Genomic DNA, 26,317 nt, shown 5'->3' on the forward strand with positions numbered 1-26,317 from the left:
TACAGAAAATCAATAAGTGCTTACAGATACACAAACAAAAAGCAAGAACATAAGAGGGAGAATGAGAATGATGGGGACAGATGTAGCAGTGTAGATGCAAGGAGTAGAGGTAGTGATGGGAGATGAGATTAAATACCTGACATCAACGGTCTGCACAAGAGCAGTGAAGAGAGTCCAGGATGGAGATAAGAATCAGGGGTAATTTGTGACAAAAAGGTAAGAGACAGAGAAGGTTCAGAATAAGGTAGTGAGACCTGTGTTGCTCTGACAAAAAGCACAGGAGGCAGAGCTGAAGATGGCAACATTTGAGAGCAACCGGAATGGACAAGATTAGAAATTAATTTTTGAGAAGAACAGCTTGGGCTGAGCAGTTTGGACAAGTGCAGAGGAGGGATCATGGATGTATTGGACTGAGAAGGTTGAATATGAAGCTGTCAGGTAGGAGGAAAAGAAGAAGAGCACATAGACAAATAATGGATGTATAATGAAGGCAAACGGCTGGTGAGACAGAAGTGGGGGAAGATGCAAATAGATGATCCGCTGCTGAACCTCTAAAGGCATTCACTTTATCCACAAATAAATGACATAAATAATGAATAAAATATTTCATAAACAACCCTCCGTTTATGGCTTACACAAGATCCAAGTGTAAACCTTGATTGTCTCCGCTGGGTGGCAGTAGTGGGATGGGTTATTCGCTGCACTGTCTTTGTGTTGGTCACCGTTGGCTATTGCTCGCCTGCCAAAAAGCACCAAAACACTGGCTTCTCACCACAACATGGTCCGCAGGAGTAGCGTCGATGCTTTTAAAACGTGTCGCTGATAGCTGCAAGCAGTTCCCCGAGGTGTACCATCATTTTGTTATTACATAATGAAGAATTACTCTCAAGAATGACTGATTCTGTTAGGGTCTGCAGCAACCAACGATTGCGCATCTGGATTTGGCCGAGCCGCTACCACTAGCTAGCGGACAGGCTAGCAGAGCAGAATGCTGTAGCGCTCTGCAGTGAATCAAATTTAGTATCGACTGGATAATTTAGCCAGCGGTCAGTTTGCAGCCCTCACTAGTTAGCTCGTGCAGTAACTGACGTTTAAAGGCCTGCCGAAAATGTAAACCACCATGCGAACAAAGAGACGGGAAATGGTAAGTGTTATTTATACCAATTGATGAGCTCAGATTAACTGTATTCCGTTTGCTATCTTAGCTTAGCTACCCTTTCGTTAGCTTTGTTGTGATAGCCTGCAGAGACCCTTGCTGCTAATTGTCGTAGGTTTATCCTTTGGCTAGTTTGTTGTAAGAAACCCAGATAATAAAAGTTAAACTGTGTTGTGTGCTATTCTAATGTAACATTGCAGATGTGGATTATCGTCGTTTCACCTTGATGTTTGTGTGGTATGATTTCTGGAGTCGTAATGTTTCCGAGCTACTTCCCTGTGCACGTTAGCAACATCAGCATAAGAATTTTTGCAGTAGCTTTTCTTGAGTCTGGCAATTTGTAGTAATCCTTGTAATCTGATCATTAAGCCTGATTGGTTGTTGCTGCAGGGTGAATGGCATTGCAGTTGACATATGAGTCATAGCGCTTTAAATTGGACCCTTTCAGCGGCATAAGAGTGCTCAGCGAGACCTGAGAACAACTAGGGGGACGAAGATTGCGTTTTGATGTCCATAAGGGACGTTCCCTTGTATCCAGATCGGATCGTTCAGTTGTTATATGTGGTTGATAAACGAAACTTAAGAGCTTGGTCTTCATATGTGCTGCAAATGTTCAAGGTTTGTTATTAGGAGACAAACACCAACCGATTCCCACCTTGCTCTTTCCCTTTCCATGTTTCAGGCAGTGCCAGTGATGGCCTCCCCCCTCCCTGTCTCCTTCATCCTGGTGGTTCTCCTGTTGGCCAAGTCGCCTTTGTACCAGGCAGGGGACTGCAAGGGCCACAGGCAGGTTTTGAGGGGACCACCTGGCTATGTGACAGATGGAGCAGGAAACTACTCTGTCAATGGGAATTGCGAGTGGCTCATCAAAGGTGGAGAAAATGTTTTTTTGTCATTATGTTTTGTTGTTTTCTGTGATTATTCAAAGTGATATTTATCTAATTCTTCATATCTTCCAGCTCCCAACAACAGTTACCGCATTGTCTTGAATTTCACCTTCATGAACACAGAGTGCACTTATGACTACCTTTTTGTATATGATGGGGACTCCTACCAAAGCCCCCTACTAGCCAGTCTGAGTGGCCACACGTTGCCCCAGCCCGTTGAAGCAAAGTCTGGCAAGGTAACCAAGAAAAGATACCACAGCTGAAAGGTCAGAATGATTCTTGACACTTCATTAGCATTGAATTCTAACTTAATTTGTGTTCACTCTTAAACTGTGTTACAGATGCTGCTTCACCTCTTCAGTGACGCTAATTACAACCTACTGGGTTTCAATGCAACTTACACCTTCTCTTTGTGCCCTGGAGTGTGTGGCGGTCATGGTCGTTGTGATTCCTCTACGTCAAAGTGCCATTGTCATCAGGGTTGGGGTGGGCCCTCATGTACAACCCCTCTGTGCACTCAAGCTTGTTCTGTGAACGGCCAGTGTGACAAGGTAAGAGTAGGGATAGGGACGATTAAATGAACACACACAAAAAATATATACTATAGTCGCACAGTAACGCGTTTCTCAACCTGATTAGGTTATTCATTTGTGTGCCGTGATGAAACTTTTCATATTTGCCTTCATTCATTTATTTATTTTTTCAGAAAGGAGAGCGTTGTCTGTGTAAGCCAGGCTTCGTGGGTCAAAACTGCCAGCTTGGTCTCTATAATGACAGCGGTGCAGGGAAGTGGTGGCGTGTGAGTGAAGAAAACCCCTACACACCTCCCAGGACAGCTTCTGCAGGCGTGTACCTCTCCTCCACAGGAGCCATGTACCTGTTTGGCGGTAAGAGCAACATACAGTTAAATTCCACTAACACAATTTTTTTGCTTAGAAAAACATTTTTAACACACAAGACAACGGCAAGGTTTTTGACTTTGATTCTTTGGTATATGTTAATAATCATAACTCAACACAATTTGTTACTGTGTTACATATTAACCATCAGTGATATTGATGTCTTTGTTAGAGCTGAATGCCGATGTCTGAGTCATCAGTCTCATATCTCATTATTGGCCTTGTTTGAATTATATTTTGCTTATCTTCTTTGCAGGATTTGATCTGAACAGAGCTCTTGGTGACTTGATCAAATACAATTTTACATCCAACCAATGGGAAAGCAGGTCTTATGGTCATTCACCTGTAAGTGAACATACACTCAAACATGTGCTGTTTTTCTTTCCTTCTGCTATTGTATTTGCTTTGTCATTCTCTATGCAAACAAGTGTCCAAGTTACTGTCAGCACTTTACAGTAAATTGATCCTCAAAATGTCATGTAGGCAAGAAATGTAGTTTCCTTAATCAGGAGAATGGATTCAAAGATATCCACTCCAAGATTTTCTCTCAATGACTTGTCAGGCCCCAACTTATCCTCCGACAACCAGGAACTCAGGAACAACTCTGGAATCAGGATTTCTTTTTAAGATATATTAAGACTCATAAGCTTATTGTTTCATTCTATATTACATGTCTAAAAATAACTTTAAAAGACAATATTAAAACTATAGAGAAGGATTAAAGGCAAAAGCTATTACTATTACTTATAACTTAATGCTAGTTTATCCATTTACTTATGGCCATTTATTGCAATAGCCTAAATGCAAAATCTTAAAAAAACAGAAACATCTAACTAACTAAAGCAGAAATATACCAGTCTCACAAAGTTGGTCTCTACAGCTGTTTAATATCATTTGTAAAATTCTAATACAAATGCTTAAATTTTTCACTCCAACAACTCAGTTAATGCAGTCCATTCTTCACACTTTTTAAACATTTTATTTTATGCTTCTCTCTGGTTATTGTCCAAATGTACGACTTAATCTCACCATGGCACAGCTGTTTTACCCGTTTTTGACAGTTCCTCTTACACTTATTTGAAGTGTGGCTGAAGGGCACATGGTAGCTAGTGCTCTATGATGCAGTCATCCAGTCACAAAAGACTGGCAGACATGCAGACATCTGCACAGATCCTTAAGGTCACCATCTAGTGTTAAAATTTCCATCACTTGAATTTAAGTAGATCCTAGCATACTTGTGGATATCAAAACTTTTAACATGCCTTTCTTGCTTTCTTTTATTTATTTATTTATTTATTGTTGTTCAGTGCTGATTGACCATATTTATTTAATGCCACTTTGTGGTGATAGAGTATTGCACTCTCCTGATTGATTGTTAAAAGCAAGGTAAATCAATAAAGTCAAGAATATTTGCTTATTTTTTTGTAAATAATGTTGTAACTGTCTAAGAATTTATTTTTATATTTACCAAATGTGCATTTGTTGTTTTTATAGAAATAAGTTTATTGCAGTTTGTAGAAATCTATTCACTTTTATTTTAATCCTATTTGTTTGCACATGTAAACATAGTCAATGGGAATTCTAGCATTCTCATTTTTTTGTTTAACATCTCAATTGTATTCCTTTCCTTCGTGCTCTCTTTGGCTCTCCTACTCTGTCAGGTGGCTCGTCATTCCCACACAGCAGTAGAGTATATGGGGAAAATGGTTATCTTTGGAGGAGAGCTAGCCAACAGCTCCCTGGCCAATGATGTGTGGATGTATCGGCCTCTCAATGATGACTGGCAACAGCTTGGCTTTTCCACTTCACGTGGTGCTCCTAAACTGGCTAATCACGCTGCGGCTATAGTAGACAGTTATCTCTATGTGTTTGGAGGTGGGTTCGCATGTATACTGTCACGTTGCACTTTGTCTTTTTTTTATATCAGCATTTTTAATCCACTAAGAAACGAACAAACCCAAAATTGTTTTCCAGGTCGTACTGAGGAGGATATGTTTTCCTCGACTCTGTATCGGTTCGGCCTGCATGGCTCTGGACGGTGGGAGACGGTTCAGCCCACAGGTGGGAAGCCACCTGCCACTGCTGGGCACTCCATGGTCTTCCACAGCCCTTCCAGGACATTGCTTGTCTATGGAGGGCACAGGCCTACCACTGCCAGGTATGTACCTTCTCATACATGAGAAGGTAGAGGTTGAGAGAAGAGTGGGAATCTGTCTTTTATCTATAAGACCACATCACACTCACTTAAACATTGATTTCCTAAGTTTATTAATTATACTATTAGTTTAATCTATGTTATTTTATCAATCCCTCCTGCTAGTGATGCACTGTTGCTGACATTTGGTGTAAGCAACACACAATCTGTTCCCTAGACTGGCTCATTGTCATTGATGTCCATTTTAGCTTTTTAAGTCAGTATTGGACCAATTTTTAACCAGTGGATCCCAAGATAATAAGAAACATTTTATCCCAAGATTTAATTCTTTTGTGATAACTTGCTACACAAAGTTAGTTAAGTTCTTCAGAAAAATCCAGGAAGTGGGGATTTTTAAAAAACGGCATCTTTATAGACAATAGAAATATACATACTCTATATGTTTCTTAGGTTTAGTGTCAGGGTGAACAAAACAGACGTGTTCCATGTGGATCGACGATTTTGGACATCCTTCCGTTCGCGTTTCGCAGCAACTGGCCCAAGAGAGCGAGCTTTCCATTCAGCCACTGTCATCGGAAACTACATGGTTGTCTACGGTGAGTCCTGAGATAATTAGCAGAGTTTGTTTTGTAATCAGTCCAGCCATGTTTATATTTATATCTGTTTGTTTGTCTTGCAGGAGGAAATGTGCACATTCATTTCCATGAGGAAAAGTGCTATGACGAGGAAATCTTTTTCTACCATCTGGGTTGTCACCAGTGGGTCTCGGCAAAGGAGAAACTCAGTGAGTATGAAAGTGAACAAAACAGCCGACTTCTAGATTGCACCTTACTTGTTTTATTTATTTTTCTAACACATTATATTTTATTTGGTTTTGAAATGGTTGTGATTAGACAGCCAAATAAAGTCCACTTTGTATATGTAGATGAAATAAACACTAAATGTCTTTATGCTCCATGGTGAGCATATTTGTAAGGACAATCAGAAGGGTTTGGGCTAAAATCTGTTTGAGATCTGAGCAGGTTGCACAGATGCACAAGTTTATTTTCACTTCTCAAACTATTTTAGACCTTTTCAACTTTTTTTATTTTCACCATCTTCAGTTTTTTCCTGAGTGGGTAGCCTCTTGCCAGCACTCTGAAATGCGAAGGCACATGCAGTTGCGGTTTTTGTTGTTGTTGTTTTACATTTGTTTATTTATTTAAGGTCCATTTTAAACACCATCCATCTTAGTGATTGTTACCTCTGCATGTGTAGTGGTCACAGAGCTTTCATATTTTTCCAAGGTGGCGATGCTGTGAGGGGGCGTTACTCACATGTTGCTGCAGTGATGGAGGGACGAGTGTTGCTGGTTGCTGGAGGTTACAGTGGCGTTGCGCGTGGAGACCTTGTGGCTTACAAAGTTCCCCTTTTTGTCAGTAGCGACCAAGGTGACAGGGTGAGTGAAAGCGCTGTAAACCAATCGTATTTGGAAGACTGTCTGTGGCTGGAAGAATCTCACTGGTTGAAATTTATGTTGATCAAGAGGATATAGTAGCATTGAAATTGTTGTGTTTGTTTGTTTCATCATCAGGATGCTGTTTGTGCTGAGGCAGTAGATGAAAATATGTGCCTGAAGAACCCAGAGTGCAGCTGGTGTGAAGGCCGCTGTCGAGAGTACCAGCCCACTAACCCGGTAACGCTTCTCTCAGACTTTTTGTTAAATTGTAACAATGCCTGTTTTTTGTTTTTTTGGGGGGGATCCATTTTTACATTTTCACATTTTCAGAAATCTAATCCTTTCCTTTTCAGACTGTTTGTTTAGGTATAGCTAAAGTGCAAATTCTGTTTTCTGGTCGCAGTGTGGAAGTACTGGTTGCTTGGGCCTTGCTCGCTTCCTGTCTGACTGCCAGTCCTGTCTGGTGTTCAGTGGCACTCCAGCTTCTCTGGCCCGTGCCCCTGGTGAATTTGGCTGGTGTGTTCAGAATGAGTCCTGCCTACCAGTGTCAGGTGAGACCCAGGGAGGGAGGAATGAGGGCAGACGAAAAGGGTCAAGACTGGAAAATGATGTTGGGAGTTGACATGGGAGGGACGTAATTGACTCGTGTTTGGTGTGTTTCAGAGGTGAAGTACAGTGACTTGGCTATACCCAGCTGAGACTGGACAGGTTCCTCAAACCACAGTTTGACTCGCCTGTCTAGTCACATACTTCTGGTGCAGTGAGGTCATTTTACTCCTTCAGAACACACGTCAAACAAGAGTCACCAATTACATTCATTTCAGTACAGTAGTGCACAGTAGAAAGCTGCTGTAATATGAGATTTAAGAGGCCCGATGTGTGGGGGTATTTTAGGTTTTTTTGTGCATGTGCTGACCTTTCCCTCTCGGTCTCACAGAGCGAAGTGCGTGCCGTGTGGACCAGATCTCAGGGGCGTACGGCTGGTGGGGGGAGCGTACCCTTTTCCTAACCTCCCTCCACTCCTGTCGCACCGAGAACTATGTCCCGGGACTGCACCTGCTCACCTTCCAGCACCCCCGCAACGACTCCCAGCCTGACCAGGTACGGAGTCCAAATGTATTGACTTTACCAGTTGAGCCTGTAACTACTTCCCTCTCTGCTTATACTTACTCCTCCTTCCTGCCACCAATATTGCATTTGAGCTTGGATATAATGATTCTCTTTTTGTTAGTTTTTCTTTGTGCTTTATGCTTTTTAACCTCGTCATGTCTCTTTTTCTTTTTTTCTGTTTGCTTTGGGTAGAAAGGATATTTTTGTTCAAGTAGTTTGTGAGACTTTGTGGAGCAGTTAGTAGAGAATAGTGCCTCTGTTGATGTGTTTCCACTTCCATCATCCTCCACTGTCCTCCATCCTCCTCACCCCTCACATTAGGTAACCATCCTCCGCAGCGCCACCATCATGCTTGGCCCCACCACAGAAATGGACGTAGCCTTACAGTTTAGGGGGTTTGTCCACCCATTGTGGGGCGGGCCTCCACCTGCACCCCCTCCTACAGAGACAGTCTCCATGTGGGCTCGCATCCAGAGGCTTCACTTTGAGGCTCGAATGGCAACAGGACCTAACTCCAGTCAGATGGTGAGGAGAAGTGCATGTCAGCTGGAATTCCTTTGTCTCTTTCTTTACAGCATAATTCTTTAGAGGATTATTTGTAGTAGATTTGATAATAAATTTAAATAATTTCATATGGCCAAACCTTGGAACTGTTGGAATGCTTAAGAATTGTCGGTGAAAGCCAATATCCTTGTCCCCAGGGCTCAATATGGTTATTAAACACTATTGTTTTATCCATATTTTCCTCATGTCCAATTTTGTATGTATTGTGAACCCATTTGCTGATCAGGAGGTGGTGGGTCACTGGGCAGCTCAGCAGGAAAAGGAGCTGAAGCTCCTGACTCGACCAGATGGGAGTCGACTTTTCTCTAACCTCACTCGGGGAAACCATTACCTTGTTCAGGCGGAGGGCTACCTGAACAACTCGGGCTCAGGACAAACAAGTGAGATGGCCTTGATTTGGAACAGAACGTTGCCTGGAGGAAGTGTGAGTTTAACTTCAACAGCAAAACTAACTTATGCAAAATTCCTTTGTGATTTTTCTTAGATCATGAAACAAAAGCATCATTTTAATACCCTTTCCTTTATATCTTGTGATATCTCCTTCTAGGAGATCTCCTTCCTATTCTCGGAGCCGTACCGCTCAGGTTCCTGCTCAGGGTACATGTCCTGTCTGGCCTGTCTGTCAGACCAATCTTGTGGCTGGTGCCCGTCTTTGTCCCGCTGTCTGCTGCGTGACAGCCCAGACCTCGAACCCTGCCCTGAGAGCCAGGACAGTGAAGGGAAGATGGAAGGTCAGCTCCATCTGCTGTTAGCACCCCAGCACTGCACCATGTGTGAAGAATATAGAGACTGCTCTGCTTGTACTCAGGTACAACACAGATGCACATAAAAACTGACATTATCTGTCATTATTCTGACTTGTATACCATAACTGTATTCTTGACTCATGCTGTGCTAACTTTGATTGTAGGACCCTTATTGTGAGTGGCAGATAAACTCCAGCAAGAAAGGCGACTACCAGTGCAGTCGGCGAGGAAGAGTAGATGGATCCATACGTGATCCAAGGGGGTGTCCTAAAGTGTGCAACCAGTAAGTTGAAAAATAATATTCATTTTAGATATTATTTTAGGTCATACAAACATCTGCAGCTCATCTTTTCTACTCTACTTTCACTTTCTTTTACAGGAGAAAGACGTGTGGTGAATGCCTTTCCAACTCCAGCCAGTGTGCGTGGTGTGAATCTGCTCAAGCCTGCTTCTATTTTGCTGCCTACCTCACAAAGTATCCCTATGGAGAGTGTAGGGATTGGTATGACAGGTAAGATGAGAACATTGTTAAGATATTTTTGTTTTTTCCTTTTGTTCTATTTATAATCATTATAAATACTATAATAATATAGTCATTATGTCTATAATGCTGTAATGACTATAATCACTTTCTTTTTTTACATTTTAAATGTAAAGCCATGCTTAACATAATCAAATGACTCATGAATACCTAAGAGTAAGTAAGTCAGTAAAATCATCATATTAAGTATTTTGTAAGATAAGATAACCGTTATTAGTCCCAGCAGAAAGTGGACAGTGCAAAGTTATATAGCAAAAATTAAAAACCCATAGTCATCGGCATTTAAGTGGTTTCCCTGGTTACGCGCTCTCGTCTCTTCATTTGTCCAAAGGTTTCCTTGCCGTGTTAGCAACTGTACAGTTGGACTGAGATTACATAATTGGCTCTGACATTTCAAGACAGTTTTAACTGTATTTTTATCCTGTGAAATGATGAAATGTGTTTGACTGCCTCTAAAAATTCAAGTTATGTTCTTATGCTCATCCCTAAGACTACTGCTGGTCAGGGCTCCTGCTTGTACCTGTCTTATTTATAATTTACTTCTTACTATGTCTAATGGAAAATAAATTCATGTTGCTTTTTCTGAGCCTTATTATTATGAGTTGTAGTACTACTACTACTAGTTAGGGATGCACCGATACCACTTTTTTGGAAATGAGTACGAGTACTTGCATTTCAGTACTCGCCGATACCGAGTACTTAATAAAAACATGATTTAAATTTGCAGGTAACAGCTTTAGTCCTATAATTTAACAAAAAACAAACAAACAAGGGACTAGTTTGGAATTAAGAACATTTATTTAAAATGAAAAGCATGTTGTATGCAACATATTACAGAATAAATAATTGTAAAAAAAACAAAATTTAATTTTAAATTTGTTCGTCTGTTTCTCTGTTTAGAAGTCTCACTAGCACAGTCACAGCTGGGATGACATCAGAGGCTAGTGTGTCGTAGCTGCTCACTTTTTTAGTTAGTTCCTCAAAGGGGGCGAGGATGGCAACAGTCGTCTCCATAAGAGCCCATTGGTGAGCGGTGAGATAGTCAGGGAGTTCGAACACATACACGCCCAGCACTCGCTTTTGCTCAATGAGGGACTGGAGCATGTAATACGTGCTGTTCCAGCGCGTCTGTACGTCCTGCTGCAGTCTCTTTATTGGCTGGTTGAGCTGTCCCTGAATGTCCTCGAGGCGGGAGTAGGCTAAGGCGGAATGTTTAAAATGCCCAACTATTTTCCGTCCCACTGCTATAGCATCAGCTACAGTATGCTCCTCTGTGCTAATAAGCATGGCTAAAGAAGCGTGGGTAAACTCTTTGTACTCGTTGTTGTGTTGGGAATTTAGGTGCTTGATTAAATTACTTGTGTTAAATGCGCTACCTTTTGAGCCTCCTCTGGACAATTTCGCTGAGCACAATTTGCAGTCCGCCTTTGTTTTCGCGTCTTCGTTCACTTTGAAACGAAGACGCGGGCACTCGGCGCCTGTGATTAACCCGTTACATGCCGCTCAAACATAGACAGGTCTCAGACCGTGGTATCGGTCCTCGGTATCGTGGGACTTTTAACGAGTACGAGTGCTTTAGAAAATGTGGTATCGAGGCCGATACCCGATACCCGATACCGGTATCGGTATCGGTGCATCCCTACTACTAGTAGTAGGATTTCCCTTGCTTGGCCAGGTCAACGCAGACTACCAACTCCACTTCAATTTAAATTGCAACTTTCACCTCATAATCAGCTGTGAGTGTAATTTCTGCTAATAGCAGCAAGCACCCCCCATTTGGTCACTGTATTCCTCCATCCATCCATCTTCATCCGCTTTATCCGAGGCTGGGTAGCGGGGGCAGCAGCCTAAGCAAAGTGGCCCAGACCTCCCTCTCCCCAGCCACATCCTCCAGCTTATCCGGGGGAACACCAAGGCATTCCCAGGCCAGCCGAGAGATATAATCTCTCCAGCGTGTCCTGGGTCTGCCCCGGGGCCTCCTCCCGGTGGGACATGCCTGGAACACCTCACCCAGGAGGCGCCCAGGAGGCATCCTTGTCAGATGCCCGAACCACCTCAGCTGGCTCCTTTTGAGGTGGAGCAGCAGCGGCTCTACTCTGAGCCCCTCCTGGATGGCCGAACTTCTCGCCCTATCTCTAAGGGAGAGGCCAGCCACCCTTCGGAGGAAGCTCATTTCTGCCGCTTGTATCCGCGATCTTGTTCTTTCGGTCACTACCCACAGCTCATGGCCATAGGTGAGGATAGGGACGTAGATCGACCGGTAAATTGAGAGCTTTGCTTTTACACTCAGCTCCCTCTTAACGATGATGGACCGGTGCAGCGTCCGCATCACTGCAGCCGCAGCCCCAATCCGTCTGTCAATCTCCGGCTCCCTTCTCCCATCACTCGCGAACAAGACCCCGAGATACTTGAACTCCTCCACTTGGGGCAGGAACTCATCCCCGACCCGGAGTGGGCACTCCACCCTTTTCTGGCTGAGAACCATGGCCTCAGATTTGGAGGTGCTGATCCTCATTCCCGCTGCTTCACACTCGGCTGCGAACCGCTCCAGTGCGAGCTGGAGGCCCTCACCCGATGAAGTCAACAGAACCACATCATCCGCAAAAAGCAGAGATGAGATTCTGAGGCCACCAAAATGAAAGCCCACCGCCACTTGGCTGCGCCTATAAATCCTGTCCATAAAAATTATGAACAGAACCGGTGACAAAGGGCAGCCCTGGCGGAGCCCATCACCCACCGGGAACGAGTCCGACTTATTGCCAGCAATGCAAACCAAGCTCTTGCAATGGTTGTATAGGGATCGAATGGCCCGTAGCAATGGGCCAGACACCCCATACTCCTGCAACACCTCCCACAGGACACCCCGAGGGACACGGTCGAATGCCTTCTCCAAGTCCACAAAACACATGTAGACTGGTTTGGCAAACTCCCATGCACCCTCAAGTATCCTTGAGAGGATAAAGAGCTGGTCCAGTGTTCCACGACCAGGGCGAAAACCGCACTGTTCCTCCTGTATCCGAGGTTTGACTAGCGGACGAACTGTCCTTACCAGCACCCTGGCATAGACTTTCCCAGGGAGGCTGAGGAGTGTGATCCCCCTGTAGTTGGAACACACCCTCCGGTCTCCCTTCTTAAAGATGGGGACCACCACCCCGGTCTGCCAGTCCAGGGGTACTGCCCCTGATCTCCACGCAACATTGTAGAGGCGTGTCAACCAGGACAGCCCTACAACATCCAGAGCCTTCAGGAACTCGGGGCGGACCTCATCAACACCAGGGGCTCTGCCACCAAGGAGTTGTTTAACTGCCTCACTGACCTCGCCCCCGGAAATTGGCGGGTCATTCCCCTCATCCCCAGACTCCAGACTGAGACAGAGTCCAGCCCCTCTCCAGGAGACTGGTTCCAGAGCCCAAGCCATGCGTAGATGTGAGCCCGACTATATCTAGCCGGTACCTCTCAACCTCACGCACTAACTCAGGCTCCTTCCCCACCAGAGAGGTGACATTCCATGTCCCTATTGCCAGTCTTGGCAGCCGGGGATCAGCCCGCCAGGGCCTCCGCTCCTGGCCGCCATCTGGCACACAATGCACCCGACCCGTATGGCGCCTCCTGCGGCTGGTGGGCCTGCGGCAGGATGGGCCCATGTCTCCTCTTCGGGCTGGGCCCGGCTGGGCCCCATGGACTAAAGCCCAGAGGCTCGCCCTCGGGCACCCTCCCCGGGCCTGGCTCCAGGGCGGGGCCCCGGTAACCCTATCTCGGGCAGGGTAAACTGTTCCCTCGATGTTCTCTTCATAAGGGTCTTCTGAATCGCTCTTTGTCTGGTCCCTCACCCAGGACCAATTTGCCATGGGAGACCCTACCAGGGGGCAAAAGCCCCCAGACAACATAGCCCCTGGGATCCCTAGGACACACAAACCCCTCCACCATGATAAGGTAGCGATTCACGGAGAGGCTGTATTCATGTAAACTCAATTTAAAACAAGGATTTTGGATTTGGTATCAAAAGCAGTGGCCAGTATTGGATTAAAAGTGGAAGGTACTGAAGCGGCAGCCCTGAAGACAGAATTTTTTTTCTTAACTTTCCAAATGCTTTCACATGCAGTAATGTACTCACATTAGATGAACAAAAACACAAGAAACAACACATTTAGATTTTGCCAGACAGTTGAATTGGCCCTTTAATGGCAATCAATAATAAAATACTTTTTTTTTTTTGCTTGTCAGTGTTCACTCAGTTCCCCAGTGTAAGCAGTGTTCAGCTTTAAACACATGTACAGAGTGCCTGAGGACTTTTCAGTGTGGCTGGTGTGGTGACTACAATAATCCCACAATTGGAAAGTAAGTACAGCAAACCCATAACAACACAAAAAAAGTATACAGATTCCCAGAATTGCATATAAGGCAAATGCAATCTTTATAGTATCAGGTTGCTCATAAGTTAGCATTCATTGTGATTTCTGTGTATAATTCATATTTTCTGCCCTTCTTTTCAGATGCTTGAGGGGAGACTGGGCAGGAATGGATGATCCATCAGTGTATAACTGTAGTGTGGCTGTGGCTGAAGCTCGGGCTGCAAAGTGAGATCTCTCATCATGTTTCTTGTACATATATCCTGAATAAACTGATAGCCAGATGTGTGTGTAGTATATCAGTCCAAGTTTACACCTGTCTTTCTTGCTTCTCTAGCCCTGAACCCCAAACTTCAGCCCCACCTCGCCCCCTAGAAATGGAGATGGAGTTGGAGCATTTGAGTGATGAAGAGCAAGATGCAATCTGGGCCTATCCCACATGTCCTGATGTAGAGGAATGCAGGCTGGGCCTCCACAACTGTCACCCCTCTGCCACCTGCATCAACACTCCCACTTCATATGAGTGCCATTGTGAGAGAGGATTCACAGGGGATGGCACACTGCACTGCAACCAAACGTAAGTGCATTAAAATACAGCAGTAATCCACGAATTCCTTCTTTAAATCTCTTAATAAAATCTTTTTATTCATCTTGCTCATTGAGTTATCTTCCTTCGTCCCACAGCTGTTACAATGAGTGCCGTGAGGGCCAGTGTAGCGGCAGCCCACGGTTTGAGTGTGAATGCGCCCTGGGCTGGACATCTGATCCCGCTACTCTGGTTCTGAGTGGCGTAGAATGTGATGTTGACTGTGGCTGCAACTTCCACTCCACATGTATTACTGCTCCAGGGATCTGTGATGAATGCCAAGGTCAGATTTTGATAAATGGATTATAGTGATTTGATTTCAGTCACTATTCATAAAACTGAAACTGTGGGAGGCATTTTGGTGTTTGACAGATAAAGGCTATTGTGTTGTTTATTGGTTAACATTCACTTGCTTCACTTTCAGACTGGACTACAGGGCCTCACTGTGAGCACTGCCGTCCAGGTAGCTTTGGCTCAGCCCTGGCTGGTGGCAGCGGCTGTGTTCCCTGTGAGTGTAACGGACACGGCGACTCTCTCCAGGGATACTGTCACAACCAGACAGGCCAGTGTTACTGCACCCACAACACTCAGGGACCACACTGCGAGTCCTGTCTGCCTGGCTACTATGGAGATCCCAGGTAAAGATCTTCACTATTTTGCTCAGTAGAAATAATTTCCTTGGACAATTTTCAGTGTATTCTGTGATCGTGACTTGTCTATGTTATCCTGTACCATTTAGGAACAATGGAACATGTTACCGCCAGTGCCAGGGCCGCTCTGTCCTGCTGTCCTCCACTTCCTCCATCACTATTCCCCTGTCCTCTTCTTTGGGGTGGCGGAGTGGCACAGAGGGGAAAGGTGGACTTTCTCATTGCCTGTGGGTCCTCTCTGTGACTGAAAACTTGGCACCCTGTCTGCCCAGACAGTTTTGCCCCCCAGTAGCTCTCACGCTACACCCAGACTCTCATACACATTGTAAAGTGAGTTCAAATAAACACAAATTACTTAACAGCTCACTGTACCTGAAACTGTGTTCATGACATTCAGGATGCTTTATTTTTCAGAGTTCGTATGTCTATGTGTTCGATGGCCTGCCTCGTTTTCTGGGTAACGGAGTCGTACATTCTGATCACAATCTAATTGGAGCATTTTGTGGCACCACGAGGACTCAGCCTATCACAGTGGAGGCCACTTCAGGTTTATCCTTAACTCATTGATTAATAAATACACTGTTTAGACTACAAAACCAATTTACATATACACAATCACTCATATAAGCGTCTCTTCTATCTCCAGGTGTGATCTCAGTCTACTTTGAAGCCAATGTCACTTCAGACAGACCTCAAGGCTTCAATGCATCTTTCTGGGTACGACGGTGTCAGCAGAGCTCTGATGAGGATGAAGATGGTTCTGTATGTCCAGGTGGAGCCCAGTGCCAGGGTGGGCTCTGCCAGTGCCCTCAGGGATATGGGGGACCACACTGTGACCAGCTAGTGTGCCCACAGGATTGTGGAATAGCAGAAGGAAGAGGAACTTGTAATATAGTAAGAGCTGTAAAAAAAAATTTAAAGTTTGCTTTTCTTAAATTTCCAAGTGTCTCTTTTGTCAAAAGTAAAACTTAATTAAATATACTGGGACATTTTTATTTGTAACGCTCATAACAATATATTTCTAGTTGTGTACTTGATAATTTTGGTGTTTTTCTTTTTTTTGTTAACTTTCTTTTGTTTGTTTGGTTGGTTGGTTTTTGAGGGGTTTTTTTGTTTATGAAGTCAGTTTTAAAAAAAAAATTAGCAAATAAAACACAGAACATTAACCAGCATAACTCTGTTTGTGTTAGTCTCTGGGAGTGTGCGTGTGCTCAGAGAGCTGGGTTGGGTCAGACTGCTCTATTCCTCGAGACTTCAACAGCTTGGTGTGGGAAACCTTACTGGACACACAGATGACTGTGGTAAGGACCAAAGAAAAACGAACGAACAATCCTGAAGTGTGCATGGCTGACACAACGCAGCACACACAAATAAACATTGTGCTCCTCCCCCCCCCCCCCCCCCCCCAAACAGAACCAGGCCCACAGGTTCCTCCACAGGATGGGACACTCTCTGGTGTCTGGACCACAGGGCAACCTCTGGATGTATGGAGGGCTTTCTCTGACAGAGGGAATTCTGGGAAATGTCTATAGGTAAGAAAGTGCAACAACAGTCTATAAATGCTTAGACAAAGTGCTTGTAAGAATCAATTTTCAGTAGTATTCATGTTTCAGGGTGGGGCACATGTGACTCAGGAGCTAAAGTAGGTTGTCTATTGGAAGGTGACAGATTAGATACCTGGCTACTCTAGTCTTCATGTCAAAATATCTTTGGGTAAAATACTGAAGCCCAAGTTGCACTTGATGAATCCATCAGAGTGAGTGTGTATGAATGCTAGGTTATATGCATGTGTGTTTGAATGGGTGAATGGGTATGGTAGTAGAAATACATTTGTACTGCTCAGAGAGAAAAATGCCAATCAGGCAACAAGCCCATCCATTTGTGAAAACTACTGAAAACCTTCTGTCTTATTACTGTGAAAATGTTATGTGTTTAACTCCTTGAAGGAGTTTGTTCATATTTGGGACAAACCTTTGTTCAACTTTGGATCCAAATAAGTTAAATTTTGATTTTGGTTTAAAGGAATTGGTAACACGAATGTTGAATCTTCAAATGCATTGCTTTCTTTGCAGCAGCATCTTAAACATTTTGAAATATAATCTTCAACATTTTAATATATCACAATCACCTTTATAGGCATAATAATAATAATAATAATAATAATAATAATAATAATAATAATATTGTCAGACTGTAGCATAAGAACAATAAAACATAACATTACATAACCCTGTTGCATATATCTTGGCGTAGGCATCCAGCAACAAGTTGGTTAGGTAATCTCACAGTCACGTAGTGCAGTGTTGCCTCTGTATGTGTGTAATAATTCCTTCTGGTTGGTTTAGATATTCTGTGTTGGAACGTCGTTGGACACAAATGTTGACAAGCTCTGTGGAAGAAGGGTCGATGCCAAACCCTCGCTACCATCACGCCTCTGCAATGCTGAGTCATGAGTCTGGCTCCGGAGCCAATCATAACTTTATGTTGGTAGTAGGCGGGGTCACACAAGACGGCGTTTCCATGGATACCTGGACTCTCAATCTCAGCAGTTTAGTCTGGAGAGAGCACAAGGTTGGTATCTGACTTGATATGGAAATAAAGAATATGTGAAAAATCTTTTTTTTTTTCTTTAACTAATGAATTTTCTTCTGCTGACAGAGCACAGTGCTTCCTCCAGTGGCAGGTCACACTTTAACTGTACGGCGAGACTGCTCTGTGCTGTTGATTGGCGGTTACTCTCCTGAAAATGGTTTCAATCACCATTTACTTGAGTTCAACCCTCAGTCTGGAAACTGGACCATTGCCCCCCACACTGGCACACCACCTACAGGTTTTTGAAGCCTTTTATAATGTCAATAACTCACTGATGCACCGCTTATTGTTATAACAATACAGAATCACATTGTGAAAATGTTTTTTTAAAAAGAGACAAATATAGCTCTAAACACTCTTTTCATTGTACATAAACCTATTTTGCTTGCTTTGTTCTTGAATCAGGTTTGTATGGCCACACGGCAGTCTACCATGAACAGACTGATGCCATCTATGTCTTTGGAGGCTACCGCTTTCACGTGGAAAGTGTAGAGCCATCTGCTGAGCTCTACAGCCTGTATTACCCCAACCTCACCTGGTCTTTGCTGGCCACCTCTCAGGGTATTAAGGTAAGAAATTGGAAAATCCAAGCAGTTGACATCCATCCATCCACTTCAGAAAGATCACTTCTGGATTCCTGCTGTGTCATCTCTCTCCTGTGTAGCCCCTGTCCCGTTTCTTCCATGCTGCTGCACTGATTAAAGACACGATGGTGATTGTGGGCGGCAGGACAGAAGCAGAAGACTACAGTAACTCTGTCTCTCTGTACCAGATCAACTGTAACACCTGGATACAACCAGGTAACTATACATTTCTAGCTGCAGGTTAATTTGTAAATCATAAAACACCATAGGCTAATCTCTTCTCATGTTTTTCTTTTAGTGTCAGCTGTTGGAGATCCGGTTAATGGTTCGGTGTCCCTTGCCATGACGAGCTGGGGCGGTCGTCTCTTCCTGTCAGGAGGCTTCAATGGCATCACCCTTGGCAGACTCCTAACCTTGTCTGTGCCCTCTGACCCCTGCGCCCTTCTTCCCACACCAGAGGCTTGCAACACCACCACAGGCAGCTGCATATGGTGTAGAGGGAGCTGTGCTTCTTCTGACACTGCTGAGAGGTAACACGTTGTTTGACAGCAACTCTGAGCTTGAAGTTATGTGCAGCTATGAAATAAAATGCATATGACATTCACTTCTGTTCCTTGTTTTCCATCAGAATGGGATGCTTCACTGGACAGTCTCCCTGTTCTCCAACCCCTCGTGAGCCAGACCAATGTCGCAGACTCAAGACATGTAGTGAATGCCTTGCACGACACCCTAAAACATTTTCCAGTCAATCCCAGGTAACAAGTAATGCCCCTTCTCAAACACAGTTAATCACTCAAAGAGAGACCATTACTGTGAACTAAAGTCTGTTCTTAATAAATTCCCAGCCTGTTTTACAGTGTAAGTGGTGCACAAATTGTCCAGAGGGGGCTTGTATCAGCAGCTCTCTCAGCTGTACAGCTGTACATGACTGTCGAATCAACCAGAGAGAGATCTTCCTGTCCAGCAACTGCACTGAGACTAGCTGTGAGGCTTCTGACTGCCCCAAGTGTACAGCTTCTGGAAAATGCATGTGGACTCGCCAGTTCAAACGCACAGGTACCCAGGTTCAGATGATGTGTTTGTGTTACAGAAAATGAATTTTATGATTAATAATTATTTTCCAATAAGAAATGTCGACCCCCTTTGCTTTTTCTTTTTTTCCCCTCTCCTCCAGGCGAAACGAGGCGCATCTTGAGTGTGAATCCTACTTATGACTGGACATGTTTCAGCTACGCTCTGCTCAACGTCTCACCCATGCAGGTGGAGTCATCCCCTCCTCTGCCGTGCCCTCCGCCATGCCACAGTCTCCATAACTGCAGCCTTTGTCTGAGCTCCAATGGCTCTGATGGGGGCTGGCAGCACTGTGTGTGGAGCATGGCCCTGCAGCGGGTAAGATTTGATGAATTCAAAAGTATGAAATTCTGCATAATATAAAATGTCATGTCACAATATCACAGCTATAGCAATGCAATTAAAGAATAACTTAAAAAAAGAGCTACTTCAACAACCTCTAACAAAGCTCAATATGCAAGAAAATAGTTCCAACTGAAGGTGGAAACGACCAGTTGAAGCAAAAAAAACACTAACAAGTGCAAACAGGATGTGAAGGAGGCAATATTAGCGATCGGTGTTGTGCTGTCAAAGTGTGAAAGAACCACTCTACCCAGTGTCGCTGTAGCACTCGCTAATTTCACTTGCAGGTTGCACGTGACAGAAAGACCAAGCAGTGGATGTAGTTGTCTTTTATTTGGCTAAAGATATGATGCAATATAGATTGTGGTGAAAGGGGCTTTGACCAGCCGGTTAAGACTTTACTCAAGAAATGATATCCCAGGTAGAAAACATTTTTCAGTTTCTCATGTAACAAAGTAGTGGTTTACATGTTCTCCTAACAAGTAGCAGATCCCTATCCCAATTCTGGGTGGATAGTTTTATGGTTGCATCAGGAAGAGTGTCTAATGTAAAAAAATCTACCAGATCAAACATGATGAGCCACTGTGGCGACTCCTTGTAAGTGAGGGAGTAGTTGAAATGAGCTCTGATCATGCATTATTTAACACTAGCTAAGCTAAATTGTTGTGCTTAGGTTTGACTTTACTCACACTGTATATGGTGCTGTGTCACTACTATTGTACTATGTAGCTGCTACCTCTGGCACCTTGTTTTAGAAGATTGGTACGGTTAGCTTCAGTGATAGTAGCTCATTGGAAGGAAGGATAGAAAATGCAGTTCATTTATTTACACTTATAAATGTTGCTGTGCGCAACCATCATTAAAATGTTCCTATATTTTTTTATGTTGTAGTGTTATCATTAAAACATAAGTTTTCTGAAAATATCGTGACAGAACTTTGAGGCTGTATCACCCACCCCTGATTGGAATGTTGGACTTTAAGTTAATTTATTTTCTTTTTAATTTAACTGAGCAAATCTCTTTCCCCTTCCTGTAGTGCATGAGCCCATCTTTTGTGCCCCTCCGGTGTGAGGCAGGCCAGTGTGGTCGACTGCTTTCTAGGGGAGACTCCTGCTCTCCCCAGTGCTCCCAGCTCACTCAGTGCTCCCAGTGCATTGCTAGGCCTCAGTGTGGTTGGTGTTCTTCTCGCGGGGGCAATGGGGCTGGACGCTGCCTACAGGGAGGACTTGATGGTGAGAACAACGTTAAATTTATGGTTTTGAAGAAGCTGAACATCTTAGCATGTTGTGAGTGGATTGTTTTGTTATTTATCAGCATACCTCTGTTTCTTTCTTTCGCCCCCCCCCCCCCCCCCCCCCCCCTCCCCAAAGGTGTGAGTGAGGGTGTCTGCCCTTTGACAAACAGCAGTTGGTCTTTCCTCCATTGTCCAGAGGAGGATGAATGCGCCAACGGTCATCACAACTGTAACAGCACTCAGGACTGCCACGATCTGCCACAAGGATACCACTGCACCTGCAAACAGGGTTACATACTTAGCAGGTAATATAAGAGGATAGTTTGAACTTTATTGTATAGTGACTGAAGAGGTTCACTGAAATCTCCACTTTTTTGCGTCCTTCTGTGCAGTATTTCTGGTCAGTGTGAGCCAGTGTGTGCACAAGGCTGTGTGAATGGGACATGCACATCCCCTGGAGTTTGCCAGTGTCACTTTGGCTTTGTAGGGGATAACTGCTCCTCTCAGTGCAGCTGCAACAAACACAGCAACTGTGCTGGTGTTAACAAACCAGATGTTTGTTTGGAGTGTCACAATAACACCATGGTAAGTGCTTATAATAATCTACATTCACGTGCCTTAAATGTTTTGTTGTTGTTTTTTTCATATTCAGTAATCCACTTTGTTTCCTCTATGTCCCAAATCTAGGGTAAACATTGTGAGAAGTGTAAGCCTCTGTTTGTGGGCTCTGCCAAGGGGGGTGGCACTTGCCATCCATGTCGGGAATTTTGCAAGGGAAACAGCGCTGTGTGTCTATCCCGGGATGAACTTAAGAAGGCACAGGAAACTCCACAATTATATCCTCTTGACCCTAACAGCGTAAGTAACTGAAATCCGTGAGGGTTTGTGTATGTGAATATATTTAAAAAAAACAAAAAAAAAACAAACACAAACCACTTTAGTTTTAAAGTTCTGTCACTTTTTGTCCTCCTCTTAGATTCAGTCCTGGGTGTCTGAGGGTCCTACAGAGGAGAATGCTGTATGTGTAAATTGTCAGAACAACAGCGTAGGGGATCGGTGTGAGAGCTGCCTTAGTGGCTACTTCCTGCTGCAGGGGAAGTGTGAGAAGTGAGTAAAATCTGCTGCTGAGCTGTCACTGGAGTGTTATTATATAAAGTTATTATATCAAGTTTTAATGTGTGATTTTGATTACTCAGTACCTGGTCTGTCAGTTATAATCAGCAGACGTGTCTTTTACTATTAAGAGAAATGCTTATACATGCACAGCTGTAGTGAATGTTAATTTCTCCTCTTCATCACAGGTGTCAGTGTAATGGCCATGCAGACACATGCAATGAACACGATGGCACAGGCTGCCCTTGCCAAAACAACACAGAGACCTCCTCCTGCCTCAGCAGCCCCCAGAGTGATCGCAAAGATTGCTACAGACAACAGGTATGTGCATGCTGGAGTTCACAGTTTCCGCTTTTTACAGTTTTGACTTGTTGAAATCCACATTTTTCTTTTTTTTTTTTTGTCAGTGAATGAAACATGCTTAAATTCTGTGTTTTACTCTTTCATTTAGTGTGCAAAGTGCAAGGATTCTTTCAATGGCACACCAGTGAATGGGCGTCAGTGCTACCGTCAGTTTAATGTGGACTCAGAGTGCTGCTTTGACCCCACATCGCAGACCAACTGCTTTCATGATCCCACCATTCGCAACCTGCCCAAGGGGCGCACTGTATTCTTTGCTGCCCAGCCAAAGTTCACCAATGTGGACATTCGGGTCACCATTGATGTCACTTTTGGTGAGGTGGAGGTGTACGTGTCCAACTCTCATGACACCTTCATTGTGGACGTAGATCGATACACAGGGATTCACACCATCAAGATCGAGGAGGAATCTGTAGTTCCAGGGAAAACTGCCGGGACAGAAAAGGATTCACCTCCGTCCCCTATAAAGGTGTTTGCCAACACCTCATCCAACTTTGCAGGTTCTGTGCTCTCCCAAAGCCTGCAAGCAAAACCTCCAGGAGCGGAAAGGGAAATTAGAGAGGAACGTGCTGAAGGACTCATCACCTATATCACTGTGTGGAAACCCCAGACGGTGCTGATTGTCCGTGGTGTTCGAGATCGCGTGGTGATCACCTTCCCCCATGAGGTGCACTCCTTGAAATCTAGTCGCTTTTACATCGCTCTGAGAGGTGTGGGAACTGAAGAGAGACAAGGAGAGTCCCAGGGCCTGCTGTTTCTGCGACAGGACCAAGCCCACATTGACCTTTTTGTCTTCTTCTCTGTCTTCTTCTCCTGCTTTTTCCTCTTCCTGTCTGTCTGCGTCCTCCTGTGGAAGGTTAAGCAGTTCCTGGACTTCCGTCGGGAGCAGCGTCGCCACATTCAGGAGATGACAAAGATGGCATCAAGGCCTTTTGCTAAGCTCACTATATACCTTGAGCCGGAGGAGCCTCAGCTCATCTACTTGCCTTCATCTGGTGGAGGGGTAGGGGGCAGCACTGTGTCGCTTGCTCATGCCCGCACAAGCAAGTTAAGTGGAGTGGTGGTTGGCCAGAGGGGCAGAGCAGGACCTGTCTCCTATAAACATGACCCATCCTCCGGCCCCACAGCCCATCACCACCATCACCTCACCTTGGGTGGAGGAGGCAACAGCGGCCAGCATTTACCACTGCACTACTTGAACACCCATCATTATGCCAGTACCACAGCTGGCAACCCAGCCTCACATCATCACCACCCATCCACATACAGCGCTTACCAGCACTTTTGCCGTCCTGACCCTTTCCTCTCTCAGCTTATGGGCTTTTCCTATTCCTCCTTCAAGGTGGGGCCCATTACCCTGGAGCCCACAGATGATGGTATGGCTGGAGTGGCTACAGTCCTCTTCCAGCTGCCGGGGGGTGTCTTGGCTCCAAACCGCGCCTGTCTGGGCTCCGCACTGGTTACTTTGCGACAGAACCTGCAGGAATACTGTGGCCACGGCAATGGAGGCGGGCATCCGGGAGCGGGTGCGGGCCGCAAGGGGCTGCTGGGGCATCAGCACCTGACCACTATGGCTATGTAGAGAAACAAGTAACATTTTTATGAGAGATAGAATAAGTCTTTAAAGGGTTTGGTATATAATAAATTAATTTTGAAAGAAACAGCCACAAGGCAATGACAACATCCAAAAGTAAGAGCAACTTGAGCATTTTGAAGAGATGTACATATACTGTATAATAAATTTAAAGTGTCTTTTATTCTATTATGTGTTGCTATACTGTATTTCAGTGCTTCACATGACCAAGCCAGCTGTCTCTAGAATGCACTACAACTGCTATACGTATCAGCAAAATTCGTCACATCGTGTCTGTGGTCACTAAAGAGGTATGAGTGCACTCGACAGATTATGCGACTGAAGACTGAAGCTGGACTCGTGTTAAAATTATTCTCATTGACCAACAGAGGTGTAAAACCATGTGCTTGCTTTGAACCAACATGTGCTTTATACCCCCCTCCCCCAAAAAGTGACAATCAGAATTGCCATTGAGAACAAAAGACTTGATTTCGGCATAATGTGCAACATTTTGATTGTCAGCGCAGGAAAAAAGTCTGAGTTACTTGTGAGATGGTTTTTATATCATAGTCGATATGAATGATTTATTAACTGTAGCTAAGTATATGGCAGGCTTCTAAGCTACACGTTTATGTTAAACAGACTCAGTATGTTTCCGCATATGCATTCACCTGCTCTGTTACGTTATACATCTTTTTGCTCGCCTGCCTTCACTTCTTGCCTTGTCTGTGTGTCAGATGGCTTACACTGAATACTTGTGTTAATGGAAATGTGTTTGGTGCAGCTCCTGAAAGATGTTAAAGTGACATTTAGAATTTTCTTTAATGAGTTGTTTTGAATTGAGAAGTTGTGATGGATAATGTTTTCAGTATTGTTTTTGCACTCACGACACTACACTAACTTAACAGAACTCGTCCATTAAAATGAAGAAATCGTCCTTTTTATGATTATTTTTTGTTCATATTAAATGTGTGTCGGTGTTGAGATGGTTCATTAAGCTGCCTTTTTTTTATGGCAGCTTGCCTTCTTAGGTGATTGTATGCACCAATCAAACTATGGTCTAACTAAAAATAAATAAATACAGTATGAACAGTTACATTTCATTAACAGTGGAAAGTGTTACATTAGAAAGTTCTCCTGGTGAGAGGTTTGTAAAGGTTTTGCAGCATTATTTTAATTGATTTACATGTTCACTGGTTTGTGTTAACGGGAGTATTTTGATTTACTTTTTTGCACTGCACGGAGCCATGGGGCTTTAAAATTCATGTGAAACACAAGGTCGGGGTGTCATCCATGCTCGGATGGAAAACATTGTCGTGGACGAACTCAGAATGGTGCTACTGGCGTTTTGTTTTTCTTTTCTTTTCTTTTTTTTCCCATTTTTTTTGGGTAGTTCAGCATAGTTCAGCAAAATAAAGCTCATATGAATACTGTCACTATTTATAGCAGCCATGCCCAAATGAGCATTAAAATTGTTGTGTCTTGTATCTCTGTAATTTTTTTTAACATGCTTTATTTTTGTACATAACTTTTATTGTGTTTGTATTTTCGTTTTCAAAGAAGGGAACAGTGTTGTACAGAGGATTGTGTGAGGAGTCTGTCTTGAGTCAGCTGAAATAAAGTCTGTGGAACATGATTATGCGTTTTTTTTTTTTTTTTTTCCTGTTACAAGTAAAAATACTTTAATATTTAAAAGCTGTAAAATTCTGGTGTTTGTGGCTCAGACATTAATCTTGTCACGTTGAGAACAAGAAACCTAGCAATGGCTTACAACTGAAGTTTTAGTAAAAAATAAGCATGCTGTAATGGTAACGTTTTAATGTTGAGGTAAAAGTAATTTACAGTGATTTTTAAATCTGACAGTTAAGAGTTCAAAACTGCAAATGACTTGCCCAGAAGGTACTGCCTATAACATCGGTGTAACTTTGTGCTGAACATTAGGGGAGGGGGGGGGGGATCAAGATCTCTGTCTAAATAAATAAATAAATAAATCTGGGTAAATTCCTAGATGATTAAACGTGCAACTAATTTGCTGTTAATACCTGAAATGAGCAAAGAAAACAGCCTATTTGTGCAAGTGAATTCATAATTTTATTGGGGGGGTTGGTTGGGTCTTTTTATGGGGGGGTCATAACCCCCCCCCCCAGAAATTACGCCCCTGGCCCAATAGGATATTTTGGAGGAGAGCTGGAAACCCTACAACATATTTATACCTGGTACAGACTAATGTGCTTCTAATTGAGAAGCCTAAGTATTTCAAGTTCTTGCATACATTTTCTGATGCAACACATCAACAGTGATGCAATCTGGTTTCAGTGAGTGTTTCGGGTCGTTCAACATCATACACCCTCACCCATGCAACCCAGG

General features: G+C 43.9%; 1 protein-coding gene across 1 annotated transcript; it reads left to right on the plus strand.

The window, feature by feature from the left end:
- Positions 1-673: 673 nt before the first annotated feature.
- megf8 (multiple EGF-like-domains 8) lies at positions 674-25,586 on the plus strand. The gene is made up of 44 exons (XM_085177499.1): positions 674-1,144; positions 1,839-2,028; positions 2,116-2,279; positions 2,385-2,594; positions 2,750-2,930; positions 3,199-3,287; positions 4,604-4,817; positions 4,917-5,100; positions 5,548-5,693; positions 5,777-5,881; positions 6,384-6,535; positions 6,671-6,772; positions 6,939-7,086; positions 7,473-7,636; positions 7,967-8,170; positions 8,436-8,633; positions 8,757-9,017; positions 9,120-9,238; positions 9,335-9,466; positions 13,721-13,834; positions 13,990-14,073; positions 14,183-14,422; positions 14,530-14,714; positions 14,856-15,069; positions 15,171-15,411; positions 15,496-15,628; positions 15,728-15,975; positions 16,272-16,382; positions 16,495-16,613; positions 17,427-17,652; positions 17,740-17,911; positions 18,079-18,242; positions 18,338-18,473; positions 18,556-18,787; positions 18,886-19,012; positions 19,103-19,313; positions 19,432-19,646; positions 20,707-20,902; positions 21,041-21,209; positions 21,297-21,489; positions 21,592-21,762; positions 21,881-22,011; positions 22,206-22,338; positions 22,469-25,586. Exons 1-44 carry the CDS (start codon positions 1,121-1,123, stop codon positions 23,957-23,959), a joined length of 8,643 nt encoding a protein of 2,880 aa, XP_085033625.1. The 5' UTR covers positions 674-1,120; the 3' UTR covers positions 23,960-25,586.
- The last annotated feature ends 731 nt before the right edge of the window (positions 25,587-26,317 follow it).

Source organism: Neolamprologus multifasciatus, chromosome 11 (genome assembly GCF_963576455.1).
Source record: "Neolamprologus multifasciatus chromosome 11, fNeoMul1.2, whole genome shotgun sequence".
NCBI classification, from domain to species: Eukaryota; Metazoa; Chordata; class Actinopteri; order Cichliformes; family Cichlidae; genus Neolamprologus; species Neolamprologus multifasciatus.